We start from the raw sequence: 17,010 nt of genomic DNA on the forward strand, positions 1-17,010 counted from the left end.
AAAACAGCTCTGACATGCAGACAGCTTCACCTCCCGAAAGGAAAGGCAAAAAACCTGTGGGCTGATGCTATTATGAAATGAAGGTGGCTGTGGGCTGTTTTCTGCAAAAGCAGCAAAAATTTTCCACATTTAGGAACAGTGTCTGTAACGTTAACCTGGTTGAAACAGCTGTAGATGTAATTATTGGCACTTGAACTAGATTAGCTTGAAATAGATAAGGTTTGTTCATCCACAACTGGGTGGACTGTACTGATGCTCCAGGAGTTTGGAGATAGATATGCTATAGGTATGTGGGGAAAGCCCAGGGTCCTGCCTCTGCCAGGATATATCCATTAACCAAGCAGAGAACAAGCATGCTTGGGTCCCAGCTGTGGTTCTTTATAATATAAGCCTCTGAAAATTTGCAAAAAAACCCCTGAATATGCACAAAGCTCATTTTCAGACAATTTTGGGTTTTTATGGATATTCTAATCATTTACCCAATTAAAAAACTTCTGTGTATTTTTGGTTTGAATCTTATTTTGTGTATATTCAATGGAAAGTGGGGTTGAGAAAAAAAGTATTTGCACCATGAATGTGTTCGACTTGTATGTTGATGCTCTGGACACTTTCATGTAAATCCAGCATCTGTTCATGGCGTGTCATCTGCTGCCTTCATGCATGCTTTCCAGGCAATCATCACTGGGAAGAAGGGTTGCATTTTTGACTTGTTCTTTTTTGGCTTTGTTTGCCTTGCTGTCTGCATAGAAACCTTCAAGCAGAAGAGTCAATCTGTTTTTCTAAGAAAAAGGCTGGGACAAGTCCTTTTGGGTCATGCAGATGAAACCTTGGTGGCCTTCCTTCTCAGCCTTTGTGCATAGACCCCAATGGACACGGTGAAGACTTCTGTTAAGGAAGAAAGCTGGCAAGTCTCCTGCTCTTGAGATGACTGTCTGTCCTCCTCCTATTCCAGGGATCCCGAGAAGACCAGAAGGTAAGATACCATGAGATGTTCTGGAAGAACAGATCTCTTCATGGTTGAATGAGGATTGAGGTCAAATCATGTGGAACAGTGGGCTTGGGACATGAACATCCTGGGCTTTTTCCTGTGCAAAAGGACAGGGCTGAACAGTGTGAAGATGCTAGATGGATGGAGGAGGAGAAATTTTGGAAGAGTTCCCAAAGAGTTTGGAAGAGAGGAAAACAAAACATGTCTTGGCTGTCAGTAGTTCAAGGTGGCTATCCTGATCCTTTTTAGAGCAGTCATTCCAAAACACTAGGCTTTGAGTTCAGATGAGCACCGCAACAAGATAAATAGGTGAACATGCTGTATTTGCTGCACTGAGTTAACATAAAATGAGTATGTGAAGGGCTAAGTGCATTTATTGGGGTGGGAGCCAGCAGAGAGGAGCAGAGCTGAATTTGCAAACACTCTTTTCCCGTAGACTCCAGGGCTGTCCAGCTGGGCTTTCTCACACTGATTTACTGCTGTCCTTCCTTCAGCCTTTGAAAATCAATCCATTAACAATTAAAGTAATGTCTAGTCTAGTATTTATTTCACACTCTCTCCTTAATGGACTGACCAAAAAAAACTTCTTCAAGCACTAGGACTGTTGTATTTCACAAGAGGGCTGTATCTCTGGGTCATGTTTTTTCCCTTGTTCCCTATTAGAGCAGAGACCTGCTCTTATGGAAACATTCAGGAAAATTACCATGCATTACCATACCATCACATTTCTTGTCAAGAAGGTGCAGCTTCTGTGCTAAATATCCCCAGACATCCGTTAAAGCCGAAAGGGCTAGCCCTGAGTGTGTCTGCTGGGTGGAAGCAGCTCTGCATTGGGCTGTCTGTGGGCTCCGTAAGAAAAGCAGCATTTGCTGTCCAAGAGTCCATTTTCCTTTTCTCCATCTCCTGGGCAATAGCAATGTGCCCTGAGTTGAATCTGAGCCATGTGTCTCTGCTTGTGTCCCCAACACAAACCGTTGGGAAATGGCTTCTTCAGGGAAAGACTATAGATGGCCAGAGGCATCAGACCATGAGGGTCTAGATCTCAGCTGTCAATGTGCCCCTGTTCTGGGATCAAGCTGGGGATGGACCCCAAAGACCTCTTTGCACCCTGTTTGAGGGGTGGCATACCTGGGGGGCTCTGCGGCTCTCGGGCACTGAGTCTATCTGAGTCAATGTCCCATGGCTAGATTGGGGAGGGCAGGGACCTGTGGGGTCTGCATGGATCACTCCACCCTAAGGTAATGAATTTACCGCTGCAGCTTCTTAAAAGAAATGTGCTACTCTGTAACTCTGATTCTAAGTGCAGGATGTTTTGGGATACAAAAATGATCTATAGCGAATGCCACCAGAAGAATACTAAAGAATAACATTTTGTCCCCCCTCAGTTCTCAGTCCTCCTTGTATTTTTGCCAGTTTCTAGGTCAAATTCCCCATTCTGCTTCTCCTGCGCTAGCACAGCGTTCAGGTTGCACAATTGCAGAGGAGGGAGGAATTCGCTTCCCGAAGCCGTATCTACCCGTGCCCCGATCCTTCCCTTCCCTTCTTCCCAGCGCATCTGGGTGGGAGCCCGCCCCAGGTAGGCTGCGGGTCCCCCCCGCAGCTGGGGGCTGCGGCAGGGCTTGGGGAGGGGGGGGCCGGGGCTGGACCGCCCCTCCCCGCTCCGGGGGTGGGACGGCGGCAGCTCGGAGCGCCTGCGGGAGCGGGGGGAGGACGCTGCCCTTGGGCTCGCAGGTGTGGGCTCGCTTTCCGTTTGGTGCGTTTGGTTATTTATTATTCGCGCCCCCCCCCCCTTTTTCTTGTTTCCCCCCCCCCCGCTTTTCTCTTACGCAGTGGGAGAAGCCAGGCAGCCGGGGCTGGCTCTGCCCAGCCGCCGTCCGTCCTCCCTCCCTCTCCCCCATCCCTCCCTTTTCGTTAAAAACGTGGGCTCCGGGGTGCAGCACCCTGCGCTGGCAGCATCCCTGCCTGCGAGGAGAAGCCCCTTCCCTCCCCCTCCACCGACTGCCTCTGAAGCGGAGCCTCCGGCCGTGCCCGCAGCCCGGCTTTGTTCCCCCCTCAGCCCGGGGTGCCTGGATGCGGCCGCGGGGAGCGCAGCCTCGCCCGGAGCCGCGGGGCAGGGAGCCGCGCTAGAGGGGAAACCCGCACGCAGGTAAGCAGCCAGCGGGGGCTTATTTTCAACTTTAGGCTTTTCCTGCCGTTTTACCGCTGCTGCAGCGGGGCTGGATCGGGGCTGGGGCCGGGGCCGGGGGAGAGGTCATGCTCCAGCGGCGGGACGAACCCCCCGTCCCGGTGGGAGGCTGCGACGGCTCTCGGGGGGACACGGGGAGGGAGAGGTCTGGGGGCACAAAGCTGCGTGTGGGGACTCACCGACCCGGCAGGGCTGGGAGAGGCAGGTAAGAGCATCCAAGGCTTGGGAGGGATGGCGTTGTGCAGCCCGCATGTCCCCTGCGCTGGCAGTGTGGAGATATGCGTGAGCTCCCTGTGCGCTCAGGATGCACCAACCTCTCAGGATTGCATTCCGTTAAAATGCTCTTGGGGAGGTTTGGGTGGGGGGGCTGTGCTCTCCTCGGCAATAAGTCATCCTTCTCCCCCAGCTTTTCTCACACACATGCTTTGCTACGGTCCCGTGGTACCCAACTGATCAGCAGATCTTAAAACTGTCTCTTTGGTGCCCCAGGTCCTTGGCACAGACTGGTGTTTCAGGATGGACCCGCTCTTCCCTGCCCATATTTTGGAAGACCCTGACCTGAGAAAGCTGCTGAACGACTCCTCCATGCTGAACCTGAGCTTTCTCCCCAGTAACTGGTTCAACAACGGCACGGGGGACAGCTTCCTACCGCTGAGCATCAAGATCACCATTGTGGTTGTCTACTCCATTGTGTGCATTGTGGGGCTGGTGGGCAACTGCTCTGTCATGTATGTGATCGTCAGGTAGGACACGCAGGCAGCACGCCAGGGAGGCTGTGGGGAGGGCTGTGAGCAGGGCAGACCTTCTCCACTAAATCCCTGCTGGGGGTGAAGCAGGCAGGCGCTTCCCTGGTAATTGCAATGTGCTTTAGAGGTAACGATGTGGCATTTGTTTTATTGTTTAGGTTTTATTTGTTTTTCTCCCTTCCTAGGCTGTGATGAAGGTTCCCACCAGCTTTTAGCTGCCCTCTGGTGCCTCCTAAAGTTTAACCCAGAGAATGGAACAGAGTGATCAGAGCTGCTCAAAAAATGGGGCTTTTTTTTTTTCCCAAGCTGCTGGGCAGGGAGCTGGATGTCCCTGGGGAGGGCAATGTGCTGGGAGCATCCCGCTGCCAGGGTATGCCTGATCTTTAACAGGACCTCTTCCTCCTGTGCTGTGTCCAGTACCCCAGCTGCAGGTGCTGCTCCATCTGGGAGCTGGTGCTTTCCAAAGCTGAATGTAGTTGCAAGGGAAAGGGCCTGCTGGGAGGCTTGGTCTTACTTTTACAGGGAAAAAATCACGAATGTAGCTCTTCCAACCATTTGGAAACTATAGGCAGAAATAAGATGTGACAGGATGCTGCAGAGTTGAGGGCAACTTCTCTGGCTCCTCACGCTGAAGTTGGGAGAGCAGGGGGACCTTTGCAGAGGTCCAGAGCACGGCGTGTGCACACTCCAGCAGCACTGTCCACCCTCCCTGCACATTGCTGGCATTTTAACTGTCCCTGTTTGGTTCTGCTGTGGTTCAACCCCCCCTATTTCCTGCAATCAGAAACCCTGTTCCCCTCTGTAAGTCCAAAAGAAGTTTATGCAACTGTTAGGGCTGTGATTATATGTCAAATGCCAGCAACCCCTTCTGATCTCTGTAAGCTGAATGTTAAGGAGGGAGCTTCCATTTTATACATGTCTCAGAGCAGATTCCTGGTGCAGGTGGATGCTGCCAGCACAGAAAAGACAGGGTCAATTTGTTTTCTCCTCCAACAGAGGACGAAAATATTTAGCAGGTATTCAGACACTGATGAGATTAAGTCTCACTCCTGCCAGGAGCCCTGCTGATGCAAAGCATCTTTCCCTTGAATACACACAGCTCGGCTGGGGGAGATGCTGCAAAATGAAGCCTTTGGTGTCACAGGCCAGTGAACGGTGGCTAAATTTCTGCTACAAGGGCAAAGCGACATGACTGTTCATCAAGCTTCCTGTCCGTGCTCTTCCTGCCGAGGAGTTTATGGCAGGGAGAAGGGATCATGTTAACACTGGGGAGTCTGGAAACGGAGAGAGGAGGTTTGCAGTGCAGCAGTGCCACGTTTGGAGAGCTTGTGTTTCTGTTCCGTATAGTAGCAATCATTTGAGTAGGCACGGTGTTTGTGGGTGCGCATAAGTGTGGTGAGTAGTGTCTCTGTGAGTGAGAAGTCCCTGTCCCACGGTGATGCAGTTCCCTGGGAATGCCAGCCAGTGTGCATGCAGGGGAAGGGAGAACCTTAGATGTGTGTAAGAAGAAAAAGCCTTGGCAGAAATCTTCTCCTTGTCTGCAAAGGTCTTGTGGGACGTGGACAGCAGGACCCTGCTGGCCCCTGCCCAGGGCTCTGACCAGCGTATCACCAAGAATACAAATGTCCCAAACCAGCATCCTGCTCAGGGTGGACGTGTGCCATGGCTATGCAGGGCCATGCTTTTAAAATGGTGGCTTCCGTTCCACTTCTTTTTGGCTTTGATACCTTCCAGCTGGACAAATGAGACCCAAGAAAAGAAAGTGGGGTTTAGCACTGGAATTTCCTCTGGAACATAACTTTTTGTGTGTGTCCCCTCTGGTTTTACTGGTTTACAGTTGAAAACTGAAGACAGGTGTCACCTCCACCTCCCCCAGGCTTTTTCCATTTCTTCCATTTCCTCTTTATCCAGAAACACCTATATATACAAAAAAGCCAACAGAAGCTTTAATTATTTGGGTAGTCCTTTTTAGGGATTCATCTCTGTTTTCCCCAAAAATCTTCTATATGAGCCTGGAGGCACCCCTTGAATAATATGTGCTGGAGAAGTTATAACTGAGCTAGAGCACGCTTAGAAGATGGTGCTGGTTCCCCCTGGTTCTCCCCATCGTTATCTCCTGGGACCTCAGTACTGGCTGAGATTAATGCTGAGTTATACCCAGGCAAATGACCTTTCTTGGTTCAGTAAGTAACTGCAGCTTCTGGTTATTCTGGATTTTTCTCTCCTTGCCCTGTCTGTTGAGGTCAGGAGCAGGTGTGGTGATAAACTGGACTCAATATCTCAAATTCTTGACCTTGGCCACGTATGCAGATTCACACAGAGCTGCCAAATTAGTGGCCATGCGAAGATGATGTTGATGACTTCTCAAGCACAGGTTTTTCTCCTCAGACTGGAGCATTGGTGCTTTGGGGCTTCACGCCTTAAATAGCTTTTTTTTTTTTTCAGTAGGTTGAGAGTTGGTTGCTGGTAAGTCAACGCGGGGTTTTGGGACTGTTAATGATATATCTCTTCCATTAATGGAAAAAAGACTGGCAAACCCTCTGTGCTGCACCTGTATCATCTGTAGGTATGGTGCACCCTACAAAAGCTGTTCTATTTCTTTCCATGCTTATATTTCACCAGGGATAACCAGACTTCAACATGCTACACAACCTATAAGAAACCAGTGTATTATCTTCCACAAAAAGAATGGTATAGTGGTGTAGACAGTAATTGTTTCCTGGTTTTGAGGGAGTTGGGAAATACAAAGACTCTAATATCAGCACTTGAGGAAATTGGAGGCATCAGGAAGGCTTGGTTTTTGTTCCTCTTGAATGAGTTTTTTGCCGCACCAAGGGAGAAGTTTTAAATCTCCCAGTATTTCACACAAAAATACAAATCCAAAGCCTCCTCTGGGTTTCTCCTTCTCTTGTAGAACCCAGCCTACATCTCTATTATATTTGGAGTGATTTAACATTTGGAATGATTAATTTATAGAGACAGTCATCATGTGACTGTCAATCCCCTTCTAATACTGAGCAGCGCTAATTGGATAAGACCAAGAAGGGCTCTCATCAGAAACACGATTTCCTGGACAGTAAAGGGCCTATTGTGGAAACCTGCCTTGTCTGCAGCTTTGTTCTGCTTGCTCATTGTGGAGTTCCTTGCCAGGGGAGATAATGCCTCCCCTCCCTCCTTCTCCTGCTGTTTGCTCTCTTCTGCTTATATTTCCTGTACTGCTTTTTAATGAATGTGAAACAAGGTTTGGGGGAAGAGTGGAGGAAACCAGGATGCTGAGGTCTCTCTATCTATTAACTGAATTCTGCAAGGCTGGATGCCCAAGAGCTTTGTTTTCAGGAAGCAAAGAGAAGGGGAATGTATTGTTCTTGCAATAGCCATGGGGTTGGATCATGCATGGGCCATTGGGCTGCAGGCGATGCATACACTGAGAGTAACCAAAGAGTTGCTGCATGGGGTGTGACAGACCCCCAAGCCTCCACCGGTGTGCCAGGGAAGGGACCAGGGACACCATGCAGCTTCTGGCCCCCATGAGAATTACTCCTTGTTTGTAGGGTACTTCTCTTTGCCATGACATTTCTGTGTCACAAAGTACTGGGGACGCTCAGCTTTCCCTATTGAAGAATGCCATTTCAGAGCATTTTAAGGAGTTGTTTAGGCAGATTAGGACCTACACTTCCATTTTCTGCTTCCAGGTAAAGCTTTAGGAGGGATGTGATGGGGAGGTGCCTGCACTGGGCTGTGCCAGCCATTATTCTGCTTGCAAACTGCATCAGTCCCTGAGAATAGGGGTGAAGGCAGCTGGCTGTGTTGAGACAGGGAAAATGAAGTTAATTGTGACATTGCAGGGATGCTGTTTTCTTAACAGAAAGCTTTCTAAGGGAAAAGCCTCGGCCAGCTGTGTGTCTCAGAGCTGAAATCAAGTGAGTGTTTAATGCGGTATGGACACTGGTTGGGCCATCTGAGACGTCAGCTCTCTCCAGATTATCCTCTTTTAGCTTTTCCTGGGGGAAAAAAATAGAAGACAATTGTTGCAATTTGTAGGCAAGGGAAATCCATGCCAAGGGCTCTGTGCTGTGCAGAGTAATTGGAGCTGGGGAAGGATGGCAAGGTGAGCAGGAAGAGAACCTGCTGCAAAGGGCAGGTCTGCGGCTCCCGCATTTTCAGGCCCCCACGAGCCCCGGTGAGCTGGGCTCAGCCGCATGGCTCATAGCAGCCGTGTGTGGCCCCTGCTAACATGGCTCCTGCAACTCCAGTGTGTGCTGGAGGGCGCTCGGTTTCCCCTGGCTTTGGTGGGATGAGTGGAAAGGAACTACCCGTGTGCAGCAGTAATTCTGTGATGTTTAATGTAGGACTTGGTTCCCAGTGCTTTGCGGGGACTCGGCAATTCCCAGCAGCATTTAGGACACGAGCAGTTCAGCAGAGGCAGATCCAGCACAGGAACAGGGATGAGAGGGAGCATCTTGCTGCAAGACAGATGCTGGTGAGTGCCCTCCTTACACCAAAGCACCGTGTGCCCACTCGGGGTTGCCTGAGCTTCCTTGTGAGTCCCCGGGTGAGTTGCAGAGGCTTTTGCAGCAGCAGCCGCCCAGCCTCTGCCCTTGGCATGGCAGCGATCGGGGCCATGCAGTGTGTCCATCTGTGCTGGTCCCTAGAGAGCCCCTTGAAGAGGAAGGGCACCAGTGTCACCCAGTGAGACTCGGAGGGCAAGAAAATCATCTGTCCCAAAGCGCTGCTGCTCGTCCTGGCTGGCAGCAGACTTTAACCCCTGCTAGTCAGTCGCCAGGTAATTAATAGGCTTTTATGTGCTGGTGCTGCTGGCTGCTTTTGCTGGTTTCATAGTCCAAAGTGATTTAAATTTGTCCTTAAATTCTCTGGGGTTTTGTGGCCTGTTGAACCATTAAGAATAAACTGGCTTGAATTGGGTGATTTCAGGATGAGGGGGCTCTGAAAAGGTGAACGGAGCAGCAGGGACACGGTGAGCACAGTGGGGGAGTATGGCTGGAAGGACACAAATCACGATGGTACGTGCCAGATCAAATATCAGCTTCATGCAACCTGTGGGCTAAGAGCAGGTTGGGAGTAGAGATGTCAGTGAACCGGTGCTGATTTCCACTGTCAGAGGGTGGGAGCAGGTTGGCGAAAATCCTCCCTGAGCCTTTTCTGCTCTGTTTTGCTTCCCTGTGCGTGTCCAGGGAGGGCAGCAAAGGCTGTCACTGATGCCAGGGCATGGGGCGGGAATGGAGGGAGCCGCTCAAGGTGAACAGCACTGTCTGCATCCTGATTAGCTCGAGCTACAAATATCAAAATCAAGAGGCTCCAAGAGACAGGGAGCTTCTGGAGATAATGCTCACGGTTCCCTAGGGCTGAAGGCTTTGCTCTGGTCCCTCTGCCCCTGGTGTCTGCAGCGTCATTTCAGGTTGTGGATTTGCTGCAGCTGGCTAGTCCTTAGCCCTGGGGCATCCAGAGCTGCTTGCTGCCCTGCAGCCTTGCGGTGGCTGGGTGCAAAGGAGGGAATGATGCTAAAACAACAGGTTTGCAGCTCACCCTGCGCTTCAGCCAGGGACAGAATCTGTCCTTGTGAAAAACAGGACCTCAAAGCCCAGTACGTGGGTTGCCCTTGCTGAAGCACAGCTTTGTTCCAGGTAATGCTGCTCAACGTCCACTTAGCAAAAAGGAGGGGGAAGCCGAGTGCTGAGCTGATATCCAGATGTTTTTTCCTCTTTGGCTTCAGCAGCCAGGAAAGCAGAGCAAAGCGATTACTTTTGTGACAAAGGTGGAGCTGGATGGAGAGCTGAGAACCGCCCTGTGGGAGATGCTCCATTAGGAAATTGCCTCTGTGACCAAATGCAAGAAAGTGGCTCAGTGGGGAGTTAATGTCCTCCATGGACTGTGCCGGAGGACACAGTTGTGTCTGTGCTGTGCCGTGGTGGGGACCTTAGGTGCCTCCTAAAGCCCGAGAGTTTAATTTGTCTTTTTTGTGCAGATTAAGAAAGAGAACACTCGCAGTTCCCGGAGGAAAAGAAAAAGAGGTTAATCCACAGAGAAGTGATTAATTGATTTTTGTTTGTACTGAACATTCTGGAAATGTTTGGGAACATTGGTTGGTTGGGATAATGGCTGTTGGCTCGCAGCGTGCAGAGAAAGTGGAACTAGAAGTAATTAATTAGGTGTAAATTAATTTCCCCACCTTTCAAGAGCGCAAAATGAGCCTTAAAATCCGCTTGAAGGTGGGTGGAAGGAGGTAAGCCGTGGGCCAGCCACCCCAGCGTGTCCCCGCGTTGGAGTGAGTGAAGGAAGGTGGCTCTGCTGTGACCTTGGGGACAGAGAGAAAAAGGACAGCAGAGAGGCATCCGTGCATTGGGGAAGGGCGGATTTTGTGGGGCCAGGCTGAGCGGTTGCACCCAGCCTCTGAATTCTTGCTGAGAAGTGTCTTGGAGGAGAGGGACCAGTGAGGTCCCCTGGGGTGGAAGGGAGCAAGAGGGAGCTGAAGGTTTGCAAGCTGCACGCACCAAGCTCAGGCTTAGCTGAGATGCCCCAAACTTCTCACTGTGCTGGGGACACGGGAGTGTGCATGGAGGCAATGTTGTCCCCTGTGGATGCTGGATGGGTGGTAGAGGTGGGTGGATCGCTGCTTGTTTCTCCCACTGGTATAAAGAAACCCTTTTATTTTTTCTGTTTCAGTGGTGAAGTTGCCCATCATGGGTCAAAGATGCAGTTGTTATTCTCTCAAGTTATAACATCTGTAAAAGTAGTTAGGGTTAGAGGCATGTTGATGAATTGCCTCCAAGTCCAGTCCTCTGGGAAGGATGGACTGGAATAAGTTTGACCTTTGGGAAGCTTGGGTGAGCCCAGCCAGGTCTGTGGTATACAGAGGAAGACTACAGCTCCCAGGAGACCTTTGCTAACACAGTCTTGGATGACTTGAGTAATTTCCTGAAGCCTAAGCTGACAATACTTATTTTTGTGTGGGCTGATAAACAACAGTGATTTAATTTCTTAATTTTAATTACCCACCCTGCTGACCTAGAGGGGAAAGTGTCTGAATCCATTCACAGACCCATCTTGTGCTCCCTGTGTGCATTGCCCCACTTGTGCCAACTGCAAGAATTCAAGCGAAAAAGCAAAACTCGCCCTCCCTGAGATGCTGCTGCTCTGGGGTTCACAGCACTGGAGTCTGTTCCTGTGTAATTCTGCTTAGTAAGTCCCAAAACTTTAAAGCCCTGGCAGCTGCCTGGTTGGATTTGCAAAGTGTTTTGCTTGTTCATCTCTACACAACAGGAAAGACACTGGTATTTTTCGTCTACTGCTTTTTGTTATATAAGTTTATCTGATCTGGGCTGGCTTTCTAAGAACCCACTGTCTTGCTTGGCTGCTGTGATTTCTGGGCCAGGAGGAGCCTGACTCAGGCTTACGTGGGGACCTCAAGTGCTTCTATCAACGTTCACCTGCTCCAAAAGCTACCCTTGGCTTTCAGGGTCAAATGTAGGATTCTTTGTTCTTGCTTTCTGAAGCCACTTTCAAACATCTGACTTCTAATACAAGCACAGCTTAGAGCTCTAAGGGGTAAAAAAAATAGACTTTATATTCTGGATTGTGGATCCCTGGCTGTTATCCTTGCAAACCTGGCTATGTCGCCATGTGTCTCAACAGAGTTCAGAGCGTGGCAATGATAATGTTCCTCCATGCATTCAAATAATCTATCAAGACGTGAAGCTCAGATCATTGGTGGGGGAGGGGGGGCGTGGGGCTGCAGTGCTGAGGAATGCAGTTGGGGGTTTGCTAGTCTGAATCGATTTGACAAAGAGCTTTTTTTGGTCAAATTGGACCCCATAATATTCCAACACATATCAAATTACAAATAGTGCAGTAGTTTACGGTTTTAAGTGTTATCCTCAAATAAACTTGCCTTCTGTTAATAACACACATCATTGTCTGCCATTTCTGGCAACGTTTCTGCAAAGGCCATTAGTGTAGTAAATGATAGATGAGCTATAGTTTTAAAATTATACCTATTTGAGCTCTTATTTTGCCCATGAGAGGAACATCCTGGAGCTGAAATGTTAGATTCAGTCACAGAGTCACCGTTGAGTTTCCATTTCTGCAAACTCTGCACGTATCCTTGGGTAGGTGATCACATCTTTCTTTGCATTGTTTCCCATGTGTAAAAAGGAGATGATTACCATTAGAGCAAGGTGAATCTTCTTTTGGGGCAGTCAGTTCATGCAATAAAAGTAATATAGAAATGACAAAACCCCTTTGAAGTAGAGTCGACTCATGACTTCATCCGCAAACTGCCCCTTTCTTTAGAAATATCCACTGTAATATTTTGATTCCTGATACAAACCTCATTGCTCACCAGTTTTTAGCTGCCACTGGCCAGGGCTGACTATCTTGCCCGTTCTGATTTGATAGCTCCCATTAGCCATAGTCTTTGTCTATGAGCCCATATAAAATAGCTAATCAACTTACCCCTGGACCATATGATGCCTTTCAAATCAGCTTAGTGGGTAAAGCTCTCACCAATATTTATAATAATGAAGCCATATGTGATGAAATCCTAGATTAGCCTTACTGAAGTCATTTTTCAAAAAGCACAATCTGAGTTGACAGCCTCAGGCTTTCATGGTCCTCACTTGCAGTCTTTGGGAATAAGCTTCTTTTGTCCATGAAACTGGTTGTAAAGGCACCATTTGTATTGTTGTAGGAGCTGGGTTGAGCTGTGTGTTGATAAGCGTAAAAAAAGGAAAGGGTGGTGTTCAATCTCTTGCAACATAAGAAAAATACAGCATCTCCTTCCTAAAGTGGCAGAATGGCCTCTTCGGTAGAATTCAATGTCTTACCCATTATGGTCAGATGGAGCTCTAATCATTGCTCATTCCTTCATTTCAGATTCACCAAGATGAAGACAGCAACCAACATTTACATCTTTAACCTTGCTCTGGCTGATACCTTGTGTCTGATGACCTTACCCTTCCAGGGTACAGACACCTTCCTGGGCTTCTGGCCCTTTGGCAATGTCCTCTGCAAGATTGCCATCTCTATAGACTACTACAACATGTTCACAAGCACCTTCACCCTGACGATGATGAGTGTGGACCGCTACATTGCTATCTGCCACCCTATCAAAGCACTAGACATCCGCACTCCCCACAAGGCCAAAGTGGTGAACGTCTGCATCTGGGCACTGGCTTCTGTCTTTGGCATCCCAGCAATGGTGATGGGATCTGCGGAGAATGAAAACAACGGTCAGTAAAAATGTATCCATGAGGTGGGAGGTGTTGGTGGCCAGGAGAACCCATGGGCTTGGGGAGCCACTGGAGAGGGGTACCAGTTTCAGCAGTGTGGTGAGCTTCTCTGCTGTAAAGCCATTTTAACTATTTCCTCTTTGCCCTTGCATCTCTGCATCACTGCTACTGCTTTTCCACTATTAAACATGCCTAAACTAAACTGAATGTGCAGATGTTTCTCTTCTTGGTACGGGTTTGCTGATCTTCCTTTCCTTTTTATTTTTTTCACTTGCAGAAATTGATTGTCTAATTAAACTCCCTTCACCCGTGGATTACTGGGATCCAGTGTTTGGCATCTGTGTCTTTCTCTTCTCCTTTATGATCCCTGTGTTGATCATCACCATTTGCTACAGTCTCATGATCAGACGACTCAAGAATGTCCGTGTCCTCTCAGGCTCCAAGGAGAAGGATCGAAACCTGAGGCGCATCACCCGAATGGTCCTGGTGGTGGTGGCCGTCTTCATCATTTGCTGGACACCCATCCAGATTTTCGTGCTGGTCCAGTGCTTGGGTGCCAAGGCAGAAAGCGAGCTCGAGCTGGCCATCTCCTGCTTCTGCACTGCGCTGGGGTACGCCAACAGCAGCCTGAACCCCGTGCTCTACGCCTTCTTAGATGAGAACTTCAAGGCATGCTTCAAGAAGTTCTGCTTCCCCACTGCCTTCAGGACCGAGCTCCAGATGTCCAACAGGATGTGCAGCATTGCCAAGGATGTGGCCTATGCCTGCAAGAACTCGGAGGGGACTAACAATCCGGCCTGACTAGGCATGGAAATTCCCATGGTGGCTGTCGCCCAGCAGAGTCCAACCACCCCCACGTCAGAGCTAACTCAGATAACGGCTCTTTAGCAGGACCTCAAAACTGGGAGGCGAGAAACCAAGGAAACAATTTTGGGGGTTGGGAAAACCGGATACTGCAAGAGCATGCAGAAAGTGAGCCCATTTGCATTTTTAATTCCAGTGCACGCTGCACTAAGGGACGTGTTTGAAATCAGCCCTTTGATTCCTGCAAAACCCCGGTGGTTATTGACAATTCAGGAATTAAGGCTTTAAAGCAGGCATTGCTCCTGGGACTTAAACTTACTGCTGGGAGACAGACAAAATGCAAGCTATTCCATTTCTTTTCTCCTCCCTGAGTTAAGACACTAGCAGCTCATATGGCTCACCAGGCGCTCGTGTGCAGGTTTTATTCCTGCAGCATTGCTCTGAAATTAGACTTTGCTCAAGCCAAAGTGGGCAGCAGCCGTCAGACAAAAACCCAAGATCATTTCCAGGATGAGTCATCACGAAGGGAAGGATGCGGGGAGGGAGAGGAGGGAGCTGGTGGAAAGGGAAATTCAAGCTGCCCCGCGGCTGGCAGCCCGGGGAGGACAACGTGAGCTCCTGCAGATGGGGTCTGCAGTAAAAACCCTTGAGAGGGGAGCAGGGTGGTGAGAAGGGATTGTCAAAACTGATGAAGGTAGCTCGGAAGAGGAGGAAGAAAAGACAGATGAAACGAACACAAATCCTTGTTTACATGCTGCTATTGTTGGTTTTTTAAAACCCTGTATTTCCATTGTAATAATGGACAGAATGTGTCTGTATATACACCTCTCTATAGTGCTATAGGTACAGCTATATTGTAGGATTTCATCTTGCCAAGCATGCCTTGGGGATCTTTCTCAGTCAGAGGAGGAAGGAATGAAGTGGCCTATATAGACTTGTATTTATGTATAGGGGAAAGCCATTTCGGAGAAGTCAGAAATGCAGCTCTTCCAGAAGACGTGGACATTTCTGGTAGGAGGGGCAGCCTAAAGCAGTCTCACCTGCTTCACACGAGATAAGCCGTGTGCAAACCGTACAAAAGGTAGTTGTTTGGGCGTTTTTTTAATGAAATGAGATCCGCGATACTGACAGAGCTTGGGAAGTGCTGCCGAGGTGCTGCCCCTCCTGCCAACCGTAGATTGATTTTCCTTTCCCATTAGGTCAGAACTTTGTGTAAAATGAAATGCCCTGTCATTTCATTTGATAATGAAAGCATTCCCGAAGAGTTTAACCACTCAGTGCCCTCCGTGCTGGCAGGGCAGCAGACTTGTATTCTCCCTGTAGCACAACATCCCGGTGAAATCTGGGCAGTGATGGCCAGCGGTGCTTGATGGGGAGGCAAAGCAACGACCTCCATTCGGAGATGGGAGGTCAACTCCAACGCGAGAACCGGCAGCGTCGTCCGGACTGTACAGATTTCATGTCAATATATTTCTTGTGCTCTGGTCTATGAGATTCTGTATTTTTAATGTATTGATTTGCCAATATTTTAATGCTGTCATGTTCTTTATATATGCTGTATAAAAGAATCCAATGTTCTATTTCTATGTAGAGTGTTTCCCTTATGGTTGGTCTTAAAAATATAGATGCAATTCCAATGTTCCACATATAGGACCCAGATCCCTTGTCAACTGCTCAAGCTGGGAGGATTTTTATGCTGATTAGCATTTGATTGGGAATCTGGAGGGAAACCAGAGCAAACTTTGCAATTAGCGCTTCCCCTGAATAAAGTAGGGGGAGGAGAAAATCTGGGCACTTTAAGCACTTTGCAATGGATGTTTATCCCCAAGCGCTCACCAGGAAATCTCATACAACCCCCAAGCATGCTAAGAAGAACTCCCTGAGAACCACGCTGCTGGCAAGCTGCATCCATGACCTTGAAAAAAAAAAAAAAAAAAAAAGAGTTTGGTGGGCTGTCGCATTTGTGGATGCAATAACAGTGTTGGTCAGGGAGCAACTGTGAGTCTTCTCAGCCCGTCAGCTGTCGTAGGGTCTGACGGGGTGCTGGGTGCGGTTGTGCACGAAGCTGGGAACCGACTGCCAGGCTTTTCTTGCCGTGCCGTTAGGGAGCAGGAGAGCGTTCGTTAGTGGCTGGCTAAGGAACAGCCACCTTCCCCTTGTAGTTCTTGGTTGGGTTTTTAGGTAGATTTATGTCCTCTGGAAAAAATATACCAGTGTTTGGCATTTTTTTAATGAGGATTTTGTTATAATGACTATGCTGCAACGATCTTACGTAATCAAATACTCAATAAATGTACGTTTACTAAGCTTTTGGGTGATTCTGTGGCCCCTGCAGTGAATGTGTTTAGGCATTCTGTTCAATGCTCAGTGGAGTTTGTTATAAGAAGAGAAACAAAAACCTGAAAGCAAAAGCTTTATTGTACTGTGCCTATGGAGTTAAAGGCTTGCGATCGGCTGGCCGGCTGAAGCGCAGGCTCTTTAATTCTCTCCTGAAACGGTTGTGTTGGTATGATTTTACAATTACCGCAGTGTAAATGACAATTTCCTAGGTGGCTACTTGTGTGCTTTAATAAAGGAAAATAAAACCCCCTGTACTTTGAATGATGTGGAGTCTGAAAGACTTAGCTGCGTGGGTCAGGGGGTTGTTTCAACCCCAACACTGCCGGGATCTTTGCACGTGGGCTCATTTTTCCAGCCAAAACCACTGCCGAGCACATACAATAACACCGAAGCATCCGATCCCTTTTTATTGAGATCAACGGGAACTTTTTTTTTATGAAGTCAACTTTGTCTTCAGGCAGCCTGGAAGAAGAAGATGTGAAAATGCTAGAAAAATCAGCAGTTGGAGATGAGCGTGAGCTGCCTGCACCCTGCCAGCCTCCGCAGCTACTCTGGGTCTCGCAGCAGGCAGCTGTCAGGTGCGGGCAGGGCAGCGGTGCAGGCAGCTGCCTGCTGTCAGAGGTGAAGTCTGATGCAGGACTAAAAGGAGGTCTTCCCACTTACTCCCCACATGCTTGCCAGGCGTTACGGGGTTAGGCATGA

At 48.8% G+C, this 17,010-nt stretch overlaps 1 protein-coding gene across 1 annotated transcript in view; it reads left to right on the forward strand.

Moving 5' to 3' along the window:
• The window catches only part of OPRL1 (opioid related nociceptin receptor 1), a 50,890-nt gene extending 34,338 nt beyond the window's left edge, over positions 1-16,552 (forward strand). Inside the window, exons 2-6 of the mRNA XM_054846001.1 lie at positions 748-973; positions 2,819-3,134; positions 3,663-3,916; positions 12,809-13,164; positions 13,442-16,552. Coding sequence (XP_054701976.1) covers positions 3,690-3,916; positions 12,809-13,164; positions 13,442-13,965 — 1,107 coding nt within the window. The 5' untranslated portion in view covers positions 748-973; positions 2,819-3,134; positions 3,663-3,689 and the 3' untranslated portion in view covers positions 13,966-16,552. The remainder of the gene's footprint in view (positions 1-747; positions 974-2,818; positions 3,135-3,662; positions 3,917-12,808; positions 13,165-13,441) is intronic.
• The last annotated feature ends 458 nt before the right edge of the window (positions 16,553-17,010 follow it).

This window comes from Grus americana, chromosome 17, assembly GCF_028858705.1.
Source record: "Grus americana isolate bGruAme1 chromosome 17, bGruAme1.mat, whole genome shotgun sequence".
Classification (NCBI taxonomy): Eukaryota; Metazoa; Chordata; class Aves; order Gruiformes; family Gruidae; genus Grus; species Grus americana.